Consider the following 21,877-nt stretch of genomic DNA (forward strand, 5'->3'; position numbering starts at 1 on the left):
AGTGGTATATTTAGAAAAAATTGTATTTCTTTTTGAATATTTTGGGAGGCAAATTTGGGTAAATATGTGTGTGGTCTCCCACCGAGCAACAGAGTTTTACGAAAGATGTCATTCTCAACAAGCACATCAGGTTGTCAACTTTATGCATCAGGTCTATGTGGGCAGAGCTGTTCCTCTTTGTGTTTTAATTTTCTACTTTAAAACATGAAACATACACTCTGGCTGGTTTGTAGAAACATCAGCACAAGATGGATCTTGCCAACAGTACAGTTTTTATGGCACATTTTATTTTAAAGCATTTATACACAGGGTTGGCTCCCTCGTGTGGAGAATAAAGAAGAAGACAATGAGTGAGGATCAAGGTAGTATGTTACATTTCTGCCAATAAACCTGTAATGAGTAGGGACCAATGTTGGGGAATGTATTAGGAAATGCACAGAGAGAGAGAGACCAAGAGATGGGTATTGATAACATAAAACTGTCCGTTGCCCGTATGTTATCTATATTTAATATGTTGTCTAAATTAGGTATGTTATCTATATTAAGTTTATAGACAGTATCAGTATAAAACCCAACTAAATGTTGTGAGGTTTGTCTGAGGTTTCTACTGGGGGACAGACTCTATGTGATGTCTGTGTGTGTTGATGTTATAGGTAGAAAAAGAAAGTTACATTCACTCTATTACTGTAATGAGGTCATTTTACTTTACCGCCTGAGGAGGGCAGCAGTACACCATCTTTTCCCCTTTACTCGGTAATCATCTAGTTGGGTCTATTATTTTAGGCGCTTCCTGTTTCAAAGTCCAGCTGAGTTTTACGAGAATATTACAATATCTTAGTTTTTTATGTTTAACGTCGTGTGCGTGGAAAAGAGAGAGTGTGTATGAGTGTGTGTGTGTGTGTGTGAGCTGCAGACAGACATGCAGCAGGCTGTGGAGTCTCTGGTCCAACTCCTGGAGTCCTACAGAGGAAGAGATAAAGTTGTGAGTATTATTCACTTAAAATGTCAAATGTGGGACCTGTTAGTTTCACATAGGATTGTTTTTATATAATACACGTGTAGTTTCAGCATGGGTGAAGTTCAACAGAACTCTAACACCATTCTAATAACTTGCACACCAGAATATTTCAGGTTTTTGTTGATCCATTGTGCAAATCACACCACTAATACAATCTTGTGGAAAATGGACAATTGAATGCCATATCCACTCCATAAAGTATGAGTAAAGCACATACATAACTTTATGCAATCAAATTTTCATTATATATTATTTGTACATATTTTCAACTGAATAAAAAAATCATATTACTTAGAGGCCAAGGTGGTGTCCTCAAATGTATTAAGTTTACTCTCAAATATATATCTGGATAGATATATAACTGATACCAATATATCAGTTATAGATCTATGCATATATATATATGTGTGTATGTGTGTGTGTGTGTATGTATATATATATTTTTTCTACTGTTGTAGTCATTAGTCATATCTGCAGATCTTGGCATGTTTGCTGATATCGGATAATCTTTTTTTTTTTGTACTTTTTATTTAGACATTTTAATAATTTTACATAACACTTTACATTTCCTGACAAATATATAAATGTGACAAACAAATGACAGGCAATATAGGGTACAATAGAAATAAATAAACAACAATAAAATAAAATAAGAATAGTTAGATAAAAATAAAAGTGTCAACAGCAATAACGATAGGCAGAGGAGTAAAGCAACATTTTTCAAAGAGGAATTTAGATCGGCAACCCTTCCCAAAAGTTCTCTCTCACATCACCCATCCATCAGACCCCCAGGTACCTTGAAATACAAGACCATCTCTGTATAAAAGTGTCCATAGTCAGCTGCAGACTTGCCGTCATTCGCTCCATCCTATAAACATCTTTCAGTCTCTGGACCGGATAATCCATTTTAAAGCCAATATTTGCTGATACTGATACTGTGACAATTTGAATTTCTGAAGTCAAGCTGCCATCGTGTGCCACTCAGTTCACTGATTATTCTGAAGCTCCCACCTTAGACTGGGATGGAAAATGATGGCCGTTTTACAATATCTAATGCTGTATTAAACATCAATTTATCAGCATATTGCTTAATTATTTAAACTATTTAAGAGTCAGACTGTTGCTTTTAGCCAATTTTAGCCTCACATTCCAAAGAGAGCAGTTGTTCATAACAGTTCATAAAGGGTGGCATTTTTGAGAGAGGTAGTTCAAAAATATTTCTTAAAGTATATTACAGATTCCAACCTAGCCACCTATTACAGGATTGATGTCAGTGTATAATAAGAAAAAAAAAATGTATGTATGAAAATGTCAAATTAATTCAGCTTTCACTACATCCCTGAACGTTTCCTCTCCTTTGTCTTCTCAGATCAGGACGTTTTGCTATGGCTCCCAGCTCGTTGGAGGAGTTCTTCAGGCAGGAGCAGTCGTGTCGTCCCACAGCCTCGGGAAAAGTCTGCTCCTGTTTTCTGCTCAGCTCAGCCAATGTCGGACAATGCTGAGGCTGTTTGATGATCTCTCCATGTTGGCCTACACCCACAGCTACGGGTTTGGAGCCAGGGTGAGCCACACTTCACCTGTGTTTTTGAATTCATATTTAAAAAAATTATTAATGATTGAATAACGAAATAAACTGTTGTCAAACTAAATGAAAGGGCCATAACATTATGTAAATTGTATAGTGTTTTAATAGATATAAATGATGGAAGATGATCAACCATTCCAACAAACTCTTCAAATTTTGTTGTCAGTAACAACATCTGGTTGGTTCGAGTTTTTTTCCTACAATGACCTGAAACATTAGAGGAAAACAACAGGTTTCCATTGACGAAGAGCAGCTCAGTGTCAAAAGCCAGAAAATCCAGTGATTCTGTGTTTTCAAAATTTCTGTTCATTCGCTCTATGGTTTAATTTCAGAAATACTAAGTAATGAATAATGTAAATGTTTTTTTTTTTTAGAACTAATCAAGTCCTGTTTGTAATCAACTTTTTGACATATTTCTGACATATCAGATAGATTCCTAAATATGTATCAATAAATAACTGGACCAAAGAGGTAAAAGTATGCAGCATTTCCACAAAACTCACTAATCAGCTCCATGAAAAGTTTGAAAGTTTGATTATTATAAAAAAGTAGAAGAAAGAATCAAGTATTCATTTGTTTTGGCATCTTTTAAAGGAGGGGGACTCATGTCTGCGTTGGATTTCTGTGCTAAACAATGTGGCAGACCAGCTCTATTACCCATGTGAACACATCGCATGGGCCGCCGACGCTGAGCTAATCAAAGTGAGATCCGCTGAGTGGTGGCTGTTCAGCACGGTGCTGTGGGGACTTTCACTGTTGTTGGGAATACTCAGGTGTGGTACCCTTAAAAACGATCTCCTTATTCATAAGTGTCAAGCCAAATTTGTGGCACATACACACTCAGGTTCTTTTAACTCAAACAAAACAAGTTATTTTAACGCTAGTGGTTCTAACTGGACCAACAATTCAAAACTGTAGTCATCTTAATAGCTCATATTTATTTGTATTTATATTTTAGGTATTGTTGATGAAACTAATGTGTAACTCTTACCTAAATTCAAACCATTGTTAAATGAGTTCATACGTCCTGATGATATGATATAATACTACATCTTTATGTTCACAAAGACTTAACAGAGGCAGAGTAAGGGTCATTTCACATGCAGAGAGGCTGGTCATCTCAGCAGCTCCCAGGCTGTGGTTGCTTAGTAACGACGGACGCGACAGTAGCACAACCTTAAATCACCTCAGATAAAAAACACCTCTGGCCTCTTCCATGTGTTTTTCATGCATGGAAAATCAGAAGTTACACACTGACGCTCTATGCTTGGAGTGGAACACTGCACTCGCACTGATTCTTGCTTTAATTGCGAAGTACAGAGCATAAAGCACTCTCCATGTAAAAACCTTTTTCAGGTCATTTCGAATTCTGCTGCTGCTGACGAAGAAGCTGAAGAGTTGTGGAAGACATAAAGCTGACAACAGGTGTTGTTTCTGATGTTTCATTATAAATATTCAGTCTTTTTAAACAAGACAGACCTCTAACTCTAAGACATTTTCCCCCTGTCTACAACATGTCCAGATAAATGAGCGTTATATTGTTGTTGTTTTTTCTGTAGTCGCTCCCAGATCCACATACAGATGCGAGATGAGGTTCTCTCCATTCTCAGCAAAATGGCCGATCTGAGTAACGCCATTCACTGGATGCCGCCTGGCTTCCTGTGGGCTGGTCGATTTCCCGTTTGGTTGGTGGGACTGATGGGCACAATCTCGTCTGTGATTGGTTTGATCCCGGCAAATGCTGGCAACAGTTCCTAAACATAAATAGATAGAAACTGATGAAATGAGTATGAGATGCTTTTATCAGCACTGAGTGAATATGCAGGTCGGTGTATATCAGAGGTAAATCCTGAGTGACAAGATGTGTAGCAGGTGTAGGAAATGTGAAATCACATTAATCTGGATCTGTAACGGTTATGTAAGTGGATAAACGTAATAGTCTTGCAGCCAATTATCGGATGTGACTGAAAGTAATAGACAACTTAATTAATTTGTATCATAAAATATGTAAATAATTAAGCAGCAGCAGGTTCATCTTGTCACTGTTATTAAGTATTAAATAAACAAATACTTTGAAAGAGTCATAGTGTACAAAAAATAGATCAGTCTTCAATGACTCAAAGTGCGAAGTTTATTTAGAACACACTTTTGATGTGTGAGGCGAGTTTAGATCCTACTGTGGTTATTACTTGGATTCATATTTGAATCTATCCCATAATACCTCCTGCTTTTTCAACACTGTTTAAAATATAGCTACTTTGTCTGGGAAAGCAAGTCTTATGCCTGAGCAGCACAAGATCCATTACGGTGTGTGGATTTGCAAAGTGATCCAGGACTTCATCACGATAGATGATATTGGACTTCTACCTGTTCAGAGAGTTTCATATCTTTGTTTTCCAAATCTATGTAGTGACTTTGGAGAAATACAATGACAAGATGATTTATAATTTTCTCCCTAGACACACTCCATACATCTAATGTGATTTACAGTAATTAAAAAACTCTTAATTTATTATCATGATTTTGTTATTGTACATGTTGAATGAACTGTTATGATGTTGTCACATGAAATTCCTCTTCTTCTTCTTCTGTCACTGTGTAAACACCAAGTGCTGGTTTAAGCATATCAGTTCCCAAAACCTGTACTACAGGTACAGGTTTTTTAATTTTCCTGTGGAAACTGAACTTATTGCTCAACAAATGGAACAGAAGATAACTGTAAACTGAATTTTAAATATTTTGAATCATGTAAATAAATGACATTAATAAAATAAAAAAAACGACCTTTAAGATACACAGTTGTATTGCCAGCCCTTTCTCTGATTATTTACCTGAGATGTGAAACGTTTGGTCAAGCTTTTGGATTTGGATGTTTGACGAAAGCATAACATGTATTAGTGTTATTTGATGATACTTCTGTATTTGTTGACAAGAAATACAAACATGTGTCTTTATCTGTCTAACTCCTTTAAAAGAAGGATGTTTACTGTTAAGTTTAGTTTAATTCATTTTCATAAAGAAACTTAAAATACAAGTTAATCAACTAAAATACTTGCAGCTCATGTAACAACTGTGTGTACCTGAATCTGTAGTTCTAGATCGATATTTTCGGCGTTTGACTGAGCAAGACTTGAAGGTTCAACGGGACTTGTAGCAGTTGCCTTCATGTGCAGGTAAACATATCGGAGACTTTGAGCTCAAACAGATGCCGCCTTTGTTAACCTGACAAAAATGACCAGTTTGTAATCTTAACAAAGGGTCATGATCAACATAGTTGTTAGATGATAAATAACGAAATAACGAGATGATGGAATTAATAAACTCAGGTTCTGGGGAAAGTGCAATTAAATCTTGTTACGTACATGAGTGACGTACATTGACTGGAGCACTTGAACGCAGCACCGTCACAGTCTGCGCAGTACCAGTGTAAAAGCTGTCGTTTCAACAGCAGCAGCCGATATCCAGCCTTTTATGAACAGTGACTGCTGTTTTAAACGCAATACTATGTAAATGTATGACATTAACTAGCGCCGTTGTTGTTATTATGACGAATAATACAAACCCAAAGTTTTGGAAAAGGCTTAAACCTCAAACCACGTCCACTCGTCTGTCGTGGCAGCCTCAGGAGTCTCTGTCTGGACACAAAGAAACCGGAGAAGACCTGCAATATCAGGCAAGAGCTCCTTTAATCATTTATATTTATGCCGTTTACATACTTTTCATATTAATATGTGTTATTATTGTCATGGCGCTGCAGTGATAACTAGCTAAGCAGTTAGCCTTAAACTACTTGGACTAGCTAACTTTAGTTAGCAAAGTAATTTGGGTCAACTACAGTACCAAGGTTAAGTATCGAGGTTCTGTCTTTTTAAATAAGTCTTAGTTAAAGTGATTTAAACTGTTGTTTGAGTTACATAAACTAATCTAAACATATCAAACTATTCTTAACATGGGATGTAAGCATGTATACATATTGGGAGTCATGTGCAAACCCTAGATTGTTTAAAATACCTGCTCACTTACCTGTTCTGCTCTTTTATAAAATAATGTTTGGTGCAGGATCTGAGGACCACTGTCTCTTGACCTTTTCCCTGTGGTCAGTGGTTCTGTCGTTAAAAAAATATTTATTCACTAAATTAAATAAGTGGTGGGAGGTGGGTGCTTTCTTCATTTTGCACTCTTGTAATTTGCTTTTGTTAAATACATTAATTGTGACCTCACATTTATTTTTAGATTAGCAGAGGAGCGTATTGTTTGTATGGATGGCACGATACCACTTTTTTGTGTCCGATATCAGTCTGATACACTCACTTTACTATGAAGCTTTTTCAAAGACACAATTCTTCAACTGAGTAACAAATATTCTTCTCCCTTAAAGAGGGGAAAGAAAATGCCATGAAACAACGTGTCTCAGCTAAAATGCTGTTGCTGATATTTATTTACATTTTTACAGTGCATAGTGAAGCAAGCAATATATAGGATTTTTATCTGTCTGATATCCGATCCAGTAATTTTGACCAGTATTGGAACGAGACCAATACTGAATATCCTTACGCACATTTTTGAAATCTTGTATTTGCTTGACCTCAGTTGTAAAATCAAGCACTTCTACATTTTGACTACATCAATTATGAATTATCAGGTTTGAATCATACATGTTTTTTGTATTTTTCAAAGAAGCTGTTACACATGATGTGAGGTTTTACACTCTGTAGGTCTATTACATGGTAACACGCATTGTGCACTTTGAGCTTTAGGCTGCCGTCTTGTATCTTAATGTGGGACACCGAGGACAAGAGAGAATGGTTGTATTTGAGATAGTGCTGCATTTGACTTGTGCAACTGTTTCTGCACTGAAGACATGATGTTTATAGTTGGAGCTTTCTCATCAAAATTGTAGCTGGTCATGTTTTGGAAAACAAAACATTTTAGCATATGGATATTTTGAAATTTCAGAAAACACTGATTGAGATTTTTCCCAATTTTCTAACACTTAATGGATGAAACAACTAATTACAGGAATTAAGTTCCTTGTAATTTTTTTGTAATGTGGTCTTAATCTGGAATAATAATGTAGATTGTTTGTTTGTTGTTGTTCTGACAGGCTTTCTTTCAAAATGGACACAGAGGTCTGCCCTGCCAATCAGCCTACCTCTGCACTGTCAGACACCCAATGGTCTGCCTCTGTGTCTGTTAATGAAGCCTCTGGTGATGAAATCATCAAACAGACGGTGTCAGCTTTGCCATGTTCAGAGGTGGAGGATCTAGATTTCTACAACCTGATTGAACCTCCTCCATTAGACTGGAGGTCTGACTCCTCCAGCAATGCGGGCTCTACAGACGAACTGGATGACCACAGCTTCCCTCCTTCTTTCGACAGCTTAGACAATGCCTCTCCAGGGATGCCAGTATTACTGCCTTTGGACATGAGTGACACAGTTGCTCAACTAAACATTAACCCGCAAGAAATGATAAAGAATATAGAGGTGGAAGTGGAGGAAGGGGAAGAGGATACAGCAGTTGAGGAGGACAGAGGGCTGGGGGTGGAAGAGTTGGAGTGTGTTGAGGAAGACCAGGAGGAGGAAACATTCAGGGACATGGAAAGTACTGTCACTACAGAGGATTTTGCTCACAGACGATCAACTGATGACGACCATAGCCACATCCACACCCTGCTTAGCCAGCTCCAGATGATGAGTGAAGAGCCTCATCCCAGTCATCAGTCACCACTTCACCATCACTATTCCAGCTTGTCTGAGGTGGAAGCTTGTGCTTCCTCCTCAATAACAGAAGATAGCACTGAGACCACTGGGTTGTTGTTCTCTGAAAGCCACCACAGGGACCTGCTGGGGCTGCTGCAGTGCACAGAGATTGGCGCAACACCACATCCAACCTGTTTGTCCCACACAGAGGAGGTGGATGCTGTAGTGTCAGTTTCCTACAATCAGGAGGATGCACAGAGGTTCTGGGGTCATTGTGAAAATGGTCATCGACTGCACAGGGACGATTCCCTAAACTCATTACCTGATGAAGAGTATCCTGAACCAGTGTGGATGAAGCTGGGTGAGCAGCCTCCAGATGAAGAGGCTGCTGCAGAAAGTGAGCAGGTAGGTAAAGCTACTAGTTGCCACAGGAATTGTAAACTTAAAATGACTTGCTTTTAATTTATATTATTATTTCTTTGTTGATCTCCCTAAAAGTGGGCACACCTGTAAATTATAATATATCATAATAATGATTGTTAAATTTATTAGACTAAACTGCATTCCTGAACTATTTACTATCACTGCAGAGCACTGATGATCATCCTTCTTATAAAGATGGTAAGTCACCGCAGTACACTTTTATGTTATCTTGTTTCATCTTATCATGTATCTAACTTTTTAAACACTGATTTACCTATTAGTGCCTGGTCCCTGTGACCCCGAAGACCTGTTAGACGGGGTGATATTTGGGGCCAAGTATCTGGGCTCCACTCAGATGAAATCAGAAAAGAACCCATCGACAAATGCTCGTATGTCTCAGGCTCAGGAGGCTGTGGACCGAATAAAGGTAAAGTCCAGTAAGAAACACAGTGAAACTGTCTGCTTACCATAGATACTTCTTTAAAAGAGATGTACTACACCAGAACTGACCAACAGGAAATGAAAGCACATTACCCAACACTAATAAAGCTTATTTCATTCTTTCAGGCTCCAGATGGTGAATCTCAGCCAATGACAGAAGTGGATTTGTTCATCTCCACACAGCGAATCAAAGTGCTCACTGCTGACACACAGGTGTTTTCCTGTCACCTGTTGTCTTGTCATGAGCATGGGTCAAATACTGAGAAAATTAATAGACAGAGGGTTTGATTCTTTTGGTAAAAAATCTTGAAATGTGCCACACTCAGCTCTCACTGCAGGAATCCTTTATGTAAAACTGAAATGAGGTTTAATATGAGTGCGCTGGAGTCTGTTCGCTTCCACTGTGTAACTGAGATATGAGGGCAGTAAAAGTGGGTCATTTACTGTCAGCTCCCCCTTTACACAGCTGACTGTTCATCACTGCAACTTCTTTAGGTAATAGTTCAGTTACTAATTCTAAATAAATTCTTATCTTTTTTTAAACACTCAGTTACATTTAAGTGAATGCTTCCATTAAACTTTGAAATGTTTTCCTTTCACTCAGGTTTTAAGAAAAACACTCATAGTAGTAATAACAGTGTTGCATGCATAAATAATATACAGTTTTCTTTGTCAAGTGAGAGGGGTGTGAGGAGAGTGAGAGAGTCAAATGGCTTAAAGTCTGCTGATAACTAGTAATTGAAGGCTTAAGTATTACACAAAACCCAGTTCAGAAAACCTCTGCCAGGAAAATGTCTATATCGATACAGTTCCTCAAAGAATCATTACAGTATCATACAATGAAAAATCACAGTATTCTTGTGTATCAATGTTTTCTTACTCTTAATCAGTGAACCTGTCTTTTTGAAGGTTGCCTTTCATTTGTTGAGGCAAAAACCAGACATTTTCTTGCCCACAGATGCAATTTGTGGACCTAACCACACTGTCGTCTCAGTTTCTAGCATAATCACCCCTTTTGTGACCCGTTTTCATTTAGGAAGCAATGATGGATCACGCTCTGCAGATGATCTCCTACATTGCGGACATTGGTAACATTGTGGTCCTAATGGCACGAAGGAAACGTAAAGGACAGGATGGTGACCCACCCTCTAACTCTTCCTCTTCATCATCCGCCTCTGGGTCTCAGAAGAAGTGCTTAATGATCTGCCATGTTTTCTCGTCAGAGGATGTGAGTCAGTTGAGTTTAAAGGTCTTATACCAGAAATCCTTTACTGTTTGTTTAACTTATTAGACCTAAAATAGTGAATCTTGTGGTGGAGTTAGTGGATAAAAAGGGTTTCCTGCTCTTTTCTGATGATCTTCATAATGACCACACTTAAATCGCTTAAGCAGATGTCTTTTAGACGGTAAACCCATCACATTAAGCTAACAACTGATATTATTTGTGCATCTGTAGATGTAAGTGTCTGGTGCTCTGCACAGTGTTGCGTCTCAGATGTAAATGTGCTATTTTTTTGCTGGACAACAGTTACAGCTTCAGCTTGGCCCAGTTTTCTTCCCTCAAACTGTTTTTCTGAACGTAAAAATGGCCTGGCTGCTGTCCCAGTTTCTCACTGTTGGCAAGACTTAACAGGAGGAGGAAGAGTTTCTTTTTAGAATGCAATTAACCATGGGTTACTGAAAGTCATTAGGCTCTGCTGGACTGGTAAAATAGTGAATGTATTTATATATCTACAATATCTTTTCATTGGAAATGGGTGGTGTGGGTTAAATGATGATAAATGTCCTCAAAATCCTTCCCTTTAGATGCAAAAACCTCATCAATGTAACAAAAGTGTTGTTTTCCCATTTCCTCTGTGTTTCTCCATTCAGGCTCAGACCATAGCCCAGGCTATTGGCCAGGCATTCGGAGTTGCCTATCAGCAGTTCCTACAGGCCAATGGGATTAAAGCCAGTGACTTAAAGCCAGGAGAGTACAGTGACTACCTGGAAAGTCAGGAGCTCTATAATGGAGACCTAGCCCACTTCTCTGACTCGCAGAACATCAGAGAGGTAAAGAGAGTGTAATTTCACATTTGTACTGTTGTATCAATGTGGCAGTGTTACCAGCTTCTCATTTGCACATATATATTTTTCTACATAGCCCCTTCAATTTGGGCAATAAGAGTTGAACATTTGAATGTGAATAACTTCCATGGGAGATGTAGGTGTTCACTGAAAATGAAAGGTCTAGTCTGTAAGAAATAGTGATATTTTATGGTGAGACTGCAGATTGTAATGAACAGAGGACTTGACCACTCACCCCTCCCTTTCCAAACATCATCAGGGAACTATTGTAGCCTTTGCATACTAGAAATTGTGTTTTTCGTTAAATGTTAAACAATCAGGACCTTTGATTATCAAACATCCAAAAATATTTTATAATTGTGGATCATACCACCACTTGTGTGTCTACCCATCTTCTCAGTTTGTCAGTTCACATAGTTGTTTTTTTACTAGTTCATCTGTTAAAGCTCCTTCTATAAACAAACATCTATGTACCCACCCCTCCAAATTACTCAAGGAAATTGATATAAACATGCACAACTGCTTCACATGCTTAATTCCTCATTGAAGTCAATACTACATTAAAGTGTTAAAACAGCATATTACAACAACATGCACTTGTATCATCCATTATTGTTTTTCTGTGCATATTGCAACTCTCAAATGTGTGTGCTGTCCTATGATGACAAAAGAGATTGTGGATATCTGTAGAGTAATTGGTTGACCAGATTTAAATTTGTGGCTCAGGTAGTCATCACAAAAGCTTCTGGAGAGATCCTGGGCTTGGCGGTGGTGGAGTCCGGCTGGGGCTCCATCCTGCCCACTGTGGTTGTGGCTAACCTCCTTCACGGAGGTCCAGCTGAGCGCTGCGGTGAGCTCAGCATCGGTGACCGCATCATGTCTGTGAACAGCACCAGCCTGGTGGGTCTGCCCATCACCACCTGTCAGAACATCATCCGGGTAAGAGGGAGGAGCAGTGTACATTCAAATAAGCTTCTGCACTGTCCTAAGGGTGCACTAGGTGGCACTGTGTTTCTTTGCTATGTGAGAATCTCTTGACAGCTGATTTGATCAGCTTCTTGTCATGGTTTCATATTGATGATGTTGTAATGTTAAATAGCTGAGAGTGAATCCAGGTACTTACTCAAATTTTGCTTCCATCTCAGGATCTGAAAAGCCAAAAATATGTGAAGCTCAGCATCGTTCACTGCCCTCCTGTCACCATGGCAATTATCAGGAGGCCAGATCCCAAGTTTCAGCTGGGCTTCAGTGTGGAGGACGGCATCGTACGTCAATATTTATATTTTTACTGTGTCTCTTGAGTCGTGATCAGGCTCTTTTGTATCTACCTCACACAGTTGTGTTGTTTTTCTACTAGAATTGTAAACGTGTTTTTGGGCAGTCTTAATTATTGAAATAAACCACCTGTGAGAGAGGAAGAGTAGAGGAATGAACATTGACTGAATGCACTAAAGCAACTTTCACCAAGTACACAAAGTGCTTTATTTGAATTTGTGTTGTAAAAATGTTGTACTAACCCTGGGAACAACAGGTTAACAAAATAATGATGAGTTCAATCTCATCACTTCCTCTAGCTTTCAATCACATAAATTAAAGGCTCCCTCTTTTTTTGTTGCAGATTTGCAGTCTGATGCGAGGAGGTATAGCAGAGAGAGGGGGCATTCGTGTTGGACATCGCATCATCGAGATAAACGGGCAAAGTGTTGTTGCCACGCCACACGAAAAGATCATCCAGATCCTGTCAAATGCAATCGGAGAGGTAAGTGAAAAGGGACTGGGTACATACATTAGCGGATGTGGAAATCGATCATCTATTTTCACAGTTTAATTTGTGATTTTTCTCTCTCTTTGGCTAGATTCACATGAAGACAATGCCAGCCTCAACATATCGACTCCTCACAGGACAGGAGCAGCCACAGTTTCTTTGAGCACTTCCTGCTATTGCAATTCTACTGCACAGTGTTCAAGCTACATGAATTTTGCCAAACACAGAAAATATTATGCAAGTGACTATACAACATATTTTCGACTGTTATCATGCCAGTGATGCAACAACTTAGTCTAAATGTTTATTTTAGTTATAAATGAAAAGATATTTTAATGGACAGGGATAGATGATAGCTCTCGGTTTATATTTATCAGATACAGATATTTAACAATGTAAGGAGTAACTAAGATGCAACAAAGCGTAAGTGCAACATTTTTTGACTTTAGGAACTCAAATGGTGAACAGTGTTGAGACATTATTAACTTCCAGCCTGGTGTGCCTGAGGTAAACATGCTTTTATGGGGACACTTAATCGAATCAGCTCAGAGGGTCAATATATTTCATTACGTGCTTCCATTCTGTCACGCACACTTGCATGTCAAGTGACTTTGACAAGCTTCAAAGTGACAATGTATGCCCTCATTGTGCCTGACGGTAAGCAACTGATGCACAATTGATGGAAACTGCCTTATGCGAAAGAGATGCTTATATATTTCAAGAATTTGCTGTTTTTTGGATGTTTATTAAAATGATCTGTAAGTTTTCTTTTTGACATGCTTTATTGGAAGATCAACGAGTCAGCTTCTACATATGAAACAAAGGTATTCAGACTTTTGTGAGTTATATTTAACAAGAGAGCTATATTGTAAGTAGGACAATCCTGTTTGGATGTTATTATTGCAATGTACTTTATTTAACTGCATTAAATTGAAAAAGCTTCCTGATAAGAAATTTTTTTTGGCATATGCAATTAAATATTATTACTACTACTTTTTAATTAGTTGTAGATGTAATATGTAATGATACGCTGCTTGTAATAATACAAAAACGCCTTATATTACTGTATAAATATTGTAAAAATACAGTTTTCTAATTAATGTAAAGCACAGATACTATACAATCATGATAGATCGCATCATCATGATGATCAGCAGGTGACTTGTACCAAAACATAGATAAAAGCAAACTAGAAATTAAACCGGCTTTTTGATGTTTATTGGGAGGTCATCAAGTCAGTATATATTTAGAATTTTGAGTTGGTTATATTTTTAAGTTCCAGTGTAGCTTCTATTGCCAAAACATTGTGAGTGTCATGACACGTTCACATTTACCCTTCAGTTGTAAGTATAATACATAGCAATATACTATATATATTCCATTAAAAGAATAGTGCCTATATTACTAATGGCATTGTACGTCTACGTCTGACCAATCAGCGGTCGACTTTTGCCAAAACATAAATGATAGCCAATTAGAATCAAAAGCGGCTTCTTTGGCCCGCCCCCTCTGGACTGTCCTTCAGGCAATCAGCGTCACCTGTGGGCGGGACTATGTGGTAAGCTTTTACCTGCTAACGCCAACACACAGTGACAGAGTCAATGACAAGCTACCGCAGGAGACACTAAAAGGTAATGATTAATAATTCCACTGTTATGAATCCTTAGTGCTCACCGTGTTGTTTTTATCGTATTTAAAAAAGAGCTAATATCCACCGATAAGCAAAACTGTGTAACAGGCTAGAAAGAGGACGCTATTTCCACAGTGTTTGCTAACGCTGTAAGTGTTTTCCTCTGTTCCTCTTTGGTTTCCTCTTTATTGTTGTCATTTATTTCCTGTTTACCAGTTTTGACCGAGGAGATGGGGGAATAAAGTGATAACTTAAGTGACAACGTAATATTTTCTTTACTTTTGCTTTGAATAAGTTGCTTCCCCCAGTAGACATACATATTGAAATCATGCCTTTAACACAACGTGTGTGTCATAAGATGTTATTTAAACATATATCAGTGTTTTTAGCTTGCTGACAAGTATGTTACAGTGCAGTCATAACTTGTATTTTCCTGACTGTTCATGGATAAATAAAGATTTAAAAAAAAAGATAAAAACAGTGGTTGCAAAACCTGTACTCCACAGTTGTACAGAAGTCTGCAAAGATGCAAATAGACTAATATACAAAACTAGGCTAAATTCTCAACTAGATTTGTAAAGGAAATTAGCCTGGCACAAATCACAGTCTAGATCTACAGATCATTTGTTAAAGCACAAACATGAAGAAGGTGCCTGAGTGTAAGGGAATTCTCAGAGTGACCCAGGTAAGCTGTTCAGATCAGGAGGATTTCAGGATAAAGCAGGGGATTGACCGTCTTCGACAGATCACACCAGGCACAAGAAAAAACAACCTTCATGTACAATAAATAAGAAAATAAGTGATTTTAATCTTCCATTTAAGCTTGAGTTTTCTGCAATAGAAAATGTTATCTTCTGTTGGAAATTAGGACTAAAGACAAAATGTGTGTCAAAATATAATTTTGATTAATTATTATCGTGACCTGTACACATTGTATTCTACAGACTGAAGAGAACATCTTTGTTTCTCACAAATCTGCACAAATATCTTGAGAATAAAGATGTAAACATTCTCAATGCCATCACAAATTGTATTGTGAACGCAATTCCTGTCAAAAATAATCTTAAATGGATATTCGGCCTCAGTTTTGTTGTGCTGTTTACCAAAAAATACCTAAAATACCTAAAAAAAACAATAAAACCATAAAATATTGTAGAAAATGTAAAAAAATATAAAAACAACACAAATAAACAAGTTGTACAATAAAAACATACCCGGGAGCCATATTTTCAAACTCACAACTCCATTCAATATTATGTATATATCTGTATATTCCAGGGCTACATCATGGTCAGGTAGCTGTTGGGAGCCATGGGCCTGTTTTTCAGACAGCTCGTCCTCCTGCTCTGGAAGAATATCACATACCGCAGGAGGAACAAGGTGCCATTTTTTTATTTCCCAGAAAGAAAATTAACATTATATTTTATATTCTATCATTGTGGTATGAGACTCAACTTGAATATATAGCACAAATAAATAATTACTTGTTTAATTTGAAACAGCTGTTCTGTAAGACACACAATTTCTGCTGTGTCTCAGGCAGAAGTGAGTGACGGTGTTTTTGTACGTGAAGTTAACAGCTGACATGTTCTCCCCGTGCAGATCCAGCTGATCATCGAGCTCCTCTGGCCGCTCTTCCTCTTCGTCATCCTCATCTCTGTTCGTCAGTCGCACCCTCCTTATAAACAGAGCCAATGTGAGTGACATTATGTGTTCTGTCTTCTCTCACACACTTTCAGGTCCAGAAACTGGCCCTCTGACAACCAGCTAAAGAGTATTAGCCCAGTCACTGATCCTTTTGCCAGACACGCACTTTTGTTTTTCTGACCTGCTTCAAGTTCTTGACCTTATTCCATTAAAAAAGTAGAAGACAACAAAAGACAGAGCCTTGCAGAATGTAGATGGGGTTATGTATTATTTTCATACGATCACTTTTGTGTACAGGTATTCTCTTGTGTGTTAAGGACTGAATAGTTGTGCACTAGCAAGTTCAGGTTTTCAAGTATGAAAAACAGTATGATAAAGCTCAGTCACTCATGCTCACTTGTTAGGGTTCGAGCAACAAGGTTGCAAGAACCCTCTTGAAACTGGAAAGATTATTATTATTATTCTTATTATTCCCCCAAATGAATTGCCTTTTTGAGGCCTTTCCCATACCCCAAAACTCACAGATTTTTGTGACTGCATCAATCGTGGTGTAAATTTACGTCTGAAAAAGGTTCGGGGAATGTGCGTCAAAAATTGAATGTGGGAGGGGCCAAAACGTGCGAAGCGACCTGTCAAAATTCACCATGAACAACACAATTATCGCACATGCACGAAAATCGGAACACATGTGTAGTGGGTCAGGATGAAGAAAAAATTACATTATGACCATGATCCAAACCCAACAGGAAATCCGCCATCTTGGGTTGATTGGCCATTTTTTGGCGATTTTGGCGAATTCGCAGCAATGGTATTTGAACTAACTCCTCCTAGAGTTTTCGTGCGATCACCTTGAAACTTGGTGAGGTCCCTGTGGACCAGTTGAGGAGCTCACGGTATCAAATGTTTTTTCAAATGTCGCACGGCGCACGAGATAGGGGGCGGCAAAGTTCGTGATGATTCTGATGTTTCGCATCAGAAAAACAAAACTCTTATAACTTTGCGATGGAAGGTCCGATCCGAACCAAACTTGCTATGATTGATGATGGGCCATGGCTGAAGACGTCTATGAAAAAACGGTGAAGTTTGAAAACAGCGCCTCTTTGTGGTGAAAGAAAATACACAAAAAAAAAGTTTTTTTACGATTTCGGGAATAACTTTTACACAGATAATCGTACCGCACTCAAAATTGGTGACAACAGTCAAAACACATGGTAGATGATGCGTGATCAATATGACGACAAATCGTTTAACGGTGTTGCCGTGGCAACGACGCAAAGTCGGATTTTTGGGACAAAAAATCAAACTGCTACAACTTCGCAAATCCTGGTCCGATCTGAACCAAACTTGCTAGGATTGATGACAGTCCGGCCCTAAAGACGTCTATATGAAAATATTCAATTTCGAAAACAGCGCCCCCTGGTGACAGCAGACAATATGACAGCTTGTATTTCAATTATCTCCTCCTAGAGCTTTTGTGCGATCACCTTCAAACTTGGTGAGATCAATGTGGACGAGTTGAGCATCAAAAGTTATCAAAAGCTTTTTAAAATATTGTATGGCGTACGAGATAGGGGGCGCCAAAATTGGAGATAATAATAATTTTTCATAACAGACAATGAAACTCTTATAACTTCGCGATGGAAGGTCTGATCCCAACCAAACTTGCTATAGTTGATGATGGTTAGTTGCTGAAGACGACTATGTTGCTGAAACGGTACATCTTGAAAACAGCGCCTCCTGGTGGTGGTAGAAAATTCTAAAAAAACAAACTGTTACAACTTTGCCAATCCTGGTCCGATCTGAACCAAACTTGCAAGGATTGATGACAGTCCGGCCCTGAACACGTCTATATGAAAATATTCATTTTCAAATACAGCGCCCCCTGGTAACAGCAGACAGAATTACATTTATAGTTTTTGATGCTGCTCCAACAGGGATTGTTGTATCCACTTGAAACTTAGTATGTGGGACCCCAGACCCTTCCTCAACATGTCCGTAAAAGGTCACCTCCGTACAGGAAGTGGAACGCCCGAAACAGGAAGTAAAGTCTTACATTGTCCGATTGACACGAAACTAGATATGTGAGTTACTGGACCTTCCCTGAACATGTTTACGGAGACGCCGTTGACCGAACAGGAAGTCGGCCATTTTAAACAGGAAGTGCCCTCTAACTTTGCCGTACGTTGTCCGATCTGCACAAAACCTTATATGTGACACCAGGGACCTGTCCTGAGCATGTCCGTAAAAGGTCACCTCCCTACAGGAAGTGGAACGCCCGAAACAGGAAGTAAAGTCTTACATTGTCCGATTGACACGAAACTAGATATGTGAGTTACGGGACCTTCCCTGAACATGTTTCCAGAGACGAACAGGAAGTTGGCCATTTTAAACAGGAAGTGCCCTCTAACTTTCCGTACGTGGTCCGATTTGCACGAAACCTTATATGTGACACCAGGGACCTGTCCTGAGCATGTCTGCAAAAGATGACCTCCCAACAGGAAGTGGAATGCCCGAAACAGGAAGTAAACTCTAAGATTGTCCGATCTGAACAAAACTTGATATGTAAGACAAGGGAACTTCCCTGAACACGTTTACGGACGCGCATTTGACCGAACAGGAAGTCGGCCATTTTAAACAGGAAGTGCCCTATAACTTTGCCATACGTTGCCCGATCCCCCCCGAAATTTGGATCGGCATGCGCGGGGACGCCGCTGAAAATAACTAGTACTGAAAATAACTAGTACTGAAAATAACTAGTACCGCGCGCGGTGAATGAACGGGTGAGAGCGCGAGGCACGCGGGGAGCCGTGGCACACGGCGACCCGCGTGGGTCGGCTCGAACCCGTTCAGAACCGCGCGCGGTACTAGTTATTTTTTATCTTGTAATGTGATATTACAAGATAATATCAAATTATGGCCTTATAAGTTGTACAAAAGAAGAACAGTATTTTTTCAGATAAAAAAAGGCTTATTGTTTATCAATTTTTTCATTGTTTCAAGCTAATCTTGTTCTGGACTGTACTTGTTACAGGTCACTTTCCAAACAAAGCCTTGCCATCAGCCGGGGCATTGCCCTGGATTCAGGGCATAATCTGCAACATCAACAACCCCTGCTTTCACAGTCCCACACCAGGGGAGACTCCAGGACAGTTTGGCAACTTTAACAATTCCATGTAGGTAGACGAGAGTTTTTTAAAAACACACACGCACAGTTGGTTCATGTACTATTCTAAGATTTAAAAATTTGCAGAAAGAAATCATTGTGTTACTGTTATATTTTAAATTCATGTTGTGTTAAATTAAGACAGGCAGTAACTACGCTGTAGACCAGAAAACTGACCAGAATGCCATTAGAAAGTAAGTTAGTAAGTTACAAATTCTGAATAAGCATAATCAATCATTTGTAAAGGTGACATATTAAAGAAGAATGGCCATACTATTTGGTACCTTTTGCTTTTGTATCTTTTAGCGTGTCGTTAACTTATGTTGTAAATTGCATGAAGTTTATGTAGCAACCACCTATTTTCCAAACCAAACCATAATCTCCTTTCCAGACAACAGCTGGATTCATTCATGCATGCCACTGTAGCACAGAAATGAATGTCAAATAAAAAAAAAAATCCATCACAATCGCAATTGGATTAAACTATTTACAGTAATGTATCGCTGGAATGATAAGTTAATGCATCAATTTGTCAAATAACAATATCTCCTTCCAATAATAATTATAGGAAGGAGGTTTTTATGCAAACATTTCCAAGTTGCAACCCCAGTTTGGCTGTTGAATGAACACACTATTGAATTAATTCATCTTGAAAAAGAAACAGGGATGGGCATGTTTTGCTTTCTGCTATTCTGCAAACTAACATTATAGAGTCAGGAAAGTTATTTATTAAATTATTGTGAGATTTACCCCTTTATCTAAGCAGTGTTATTATCGATTAAGTTGAGATTACGGGCTTTTTAAAGATCTTCTGTCAGCTGCTTGTGTGAATAATTCAGCTGGGTGCTTCCTTTAACACGCCAGCTGATAAAACAAGTATGCTAGGTAGCAGTTAAATAAAAGTAAACTGATTTTTTTGTCCCAGTAAGGACTCCTCCTGTTGCTCTGTTCCCACAGACTGTCTCGTCTCTTTGTGGACACCTTTACTGTTCTGTCCTACAGTGGAAACCGGAGCTTCTCGGGCTTTCAAGACCTGATGGGAAGCATCCGGAGGCTCAGAGAAAGACCTGGAGTCTGGCCAAGTACTGCAGCCTGCTTGATTATTCTCTAGCACTGAACTGAAGGGATGCACTGACACTGATGCACACTGGTCTCTATTTTACACAGGAGGCTTATTCAGGAAAAAGAAAAAATTATGAACCTGGAGAAAAACCAGTAGATCTTAGCTCTGTGTCAGTGAAGTAGTAAACAAGGCTATGGTGTGCTGTAGTACAGGGAGACAGGGAGTATCTGCGTCAGTGAGGTTAAATGTTTAGTGATAAATTGCAAATTTGCACAAGCTTCCTTCTACATTAAACAAGCAAGCCAAGACAGCCAGACATATCTAGTTTAATGGGAGTACCCACTGCAGACAATCATGGGTTGGAGGTTCAAAAGCATTGAAAATTCATGCAGCTAGGACATTTTTGCAGGACTGATTGGTCACAGGGTTACAGTGAAGCCACAAATGGCTTTGAGCAGGTGTTAGATGACTGGCTGAATGTGGTCATTCATTGCTGTTGTGAAAGCAGCACAGTGTTTGTTCAGCCTCTCAAATACTGTAGGCAGATTAAATTACATGACTACCCCAGACAAACTGCCGAATGAATGAAAGAGGCCTCTTCAGGTGTTTATACCACATTGAGCGATGGAGGGAGGATGTAAATAATATTTTTTGTCACTTGTCACTTTTGGTGAGTAAGTGAACAAACCACTGCCACACACACGATGGACAATGCCTGATTAAAGTAATGATAGCAAGCCAAAGGCAAATAAATTATTTTAATAGATATATTTTAGCATTAGTTGTTTAATTTTATAAAAAAGATAAAAGAGAGCAATATTATTGAAATAAAATCAAAGTATTGCTTGCCATCTATTACCTGAAAGGCAACAAATAAACTCTAATCCTTGTTTTCATCCTCTGTGACCCATACAGCATTAACTTTGCGTTTTCTGAAAGATCGCTTGTAAATATATGCACACTGTACCGTTATATAATGTGTATACCTTTGTAGGTTTTTAAGTTATGCCTGGGTTTATATTTCCGTGCCTCCCACAGTTGAAACAGTGGAGGATTACATGAGAGCCAATGAGACACTGTCCACCTTCCTCCTGACCAATGGCAGCCTGTCACCTGCCACTGTTGACCAGCTGATGAAGGCTCGTCTTAACTTTCAGGTGAGGTATCAGCTGTAAATCTTTGTATATAGAAAGGTGTAATGTATAGAAATAAGGTCTCACTTATTTTCCTCTAAGTGAATTTTACCAAAAGATGTAAAATAAGTTCAGCTAAAATTGTTGAAAATGAGCAACCCATATTAGTAACTTTTAAAGTTTTTAAATAGGTTTACTAGGTAAAATTTAGAATTTCGAATATTTAAAAAAATTGCATAC

At 38.6% G+C, this 21,877-nt stretch overlaps 3 protein-coding genes across 4 annotated transcripts in view; all 3 read left to right on the forward strand.

The window, feature by feature from the left end:
• Positions 1–782: 782 nt before the first annotated feature.
• Positions 783–5,397, forward strand: pex11g (peroxisomal biogenesis factor 11 gamma). The gene is made up of 5 exons (XM_058638567.1): positions 783–982; positions 2,388–2,579; positions 3,198–3,376; positions 3,960–4,028; positions 4,163–5,397. The coding sequence occupies exons 1-5, from the start codon at positions 920–922 to the stop codon at positions 4,359–4,361; spliced, it is 702 nt and encodes a 233-aa protein (XP_058494550.1). The 5' UTR covers positions 783–919; the 3' UTR covers positions 4,362–5,397.
• A 611-nt stretch (positions 5,398–6,008) lies between these two features.
• Positions 6,009–13,768, forward strand: si:ch73-40i7.5 (amyloid-beta A4 precursor protein-binding family A member 3). Its single transcript, XM_058639260.1, has 11 exons — positions 6,009–6,276; positions 7,708–8,710; positions 8,896–8,926; positions 9,010–9,155; positions 9,296–9,382; positions 10,206–10,397; positions 11,042–11,221; positions 11,963–12,175; positions 12,382–12,501; positions 12,855–12,995; positions 13,093–13,768. Exons 2-11 carry the CDS (start codon positions 7,721–7,723, stop codon positions 13,162–13,164), a joined length of 2,172 nt encoding a protein of 723 aa, XP_058495243.1. The 5' UTR covers positions 6,009–6,276; positions 7,708–7,720; the 3' UTR covers positions 13,165–13,768.
• Positions 13,769–14,431: 663 nt separating this feature from the next.
• abca7 (ATP-binding cassette, sub-family A (ABC1), member 7) overlaps positions 14,432–21,877 on the forward strand; it is a 28,365-nt gene continuing 20,919 nt past the window's right edge. For both annotated transcript variants that reach the window (XM_058638250.1, XM_058638251.1), the window contains exons 1-6: positions 14,432–14,632; positions 15,910–16,011; positions 16,234–16,327; positions 19,310–19,451; positions 20,399–20,523; positions 21,543–21,661. In XM_058638250.1, the coding sequence (XP_058494233.1) occupies positions 15,943–16,011; positions 16,234–16,327; positions 19,310–19,451; positions 20,399–20,523; positions 21,543–21,661 (549 nt within the window). In that variant the 5' untranslated portion in view covers positions 14,432–14,632; positions 15,910–15,942. The remainder of the gene's footprint in view (positions 14,633–15,909; positions 16,012–16,233; positions 16,328–19,309; positions 19,452–20,398; positions 20,524–21,542; positions 21,662–21,877) is intronic.

This window comes from Solea solea, chromosome 9, assembly GCF_958295425.1.
Source record: "Solea solea chromosome 9, fSolSol10.1, whole genome shotgun sequence".
Classification (NCBI taxonomy): Eukaryota; Metazoa; Chordata; class Actinopteri; order Pleuronectiformes; family Soleidae; genus Solea; species Solea solea.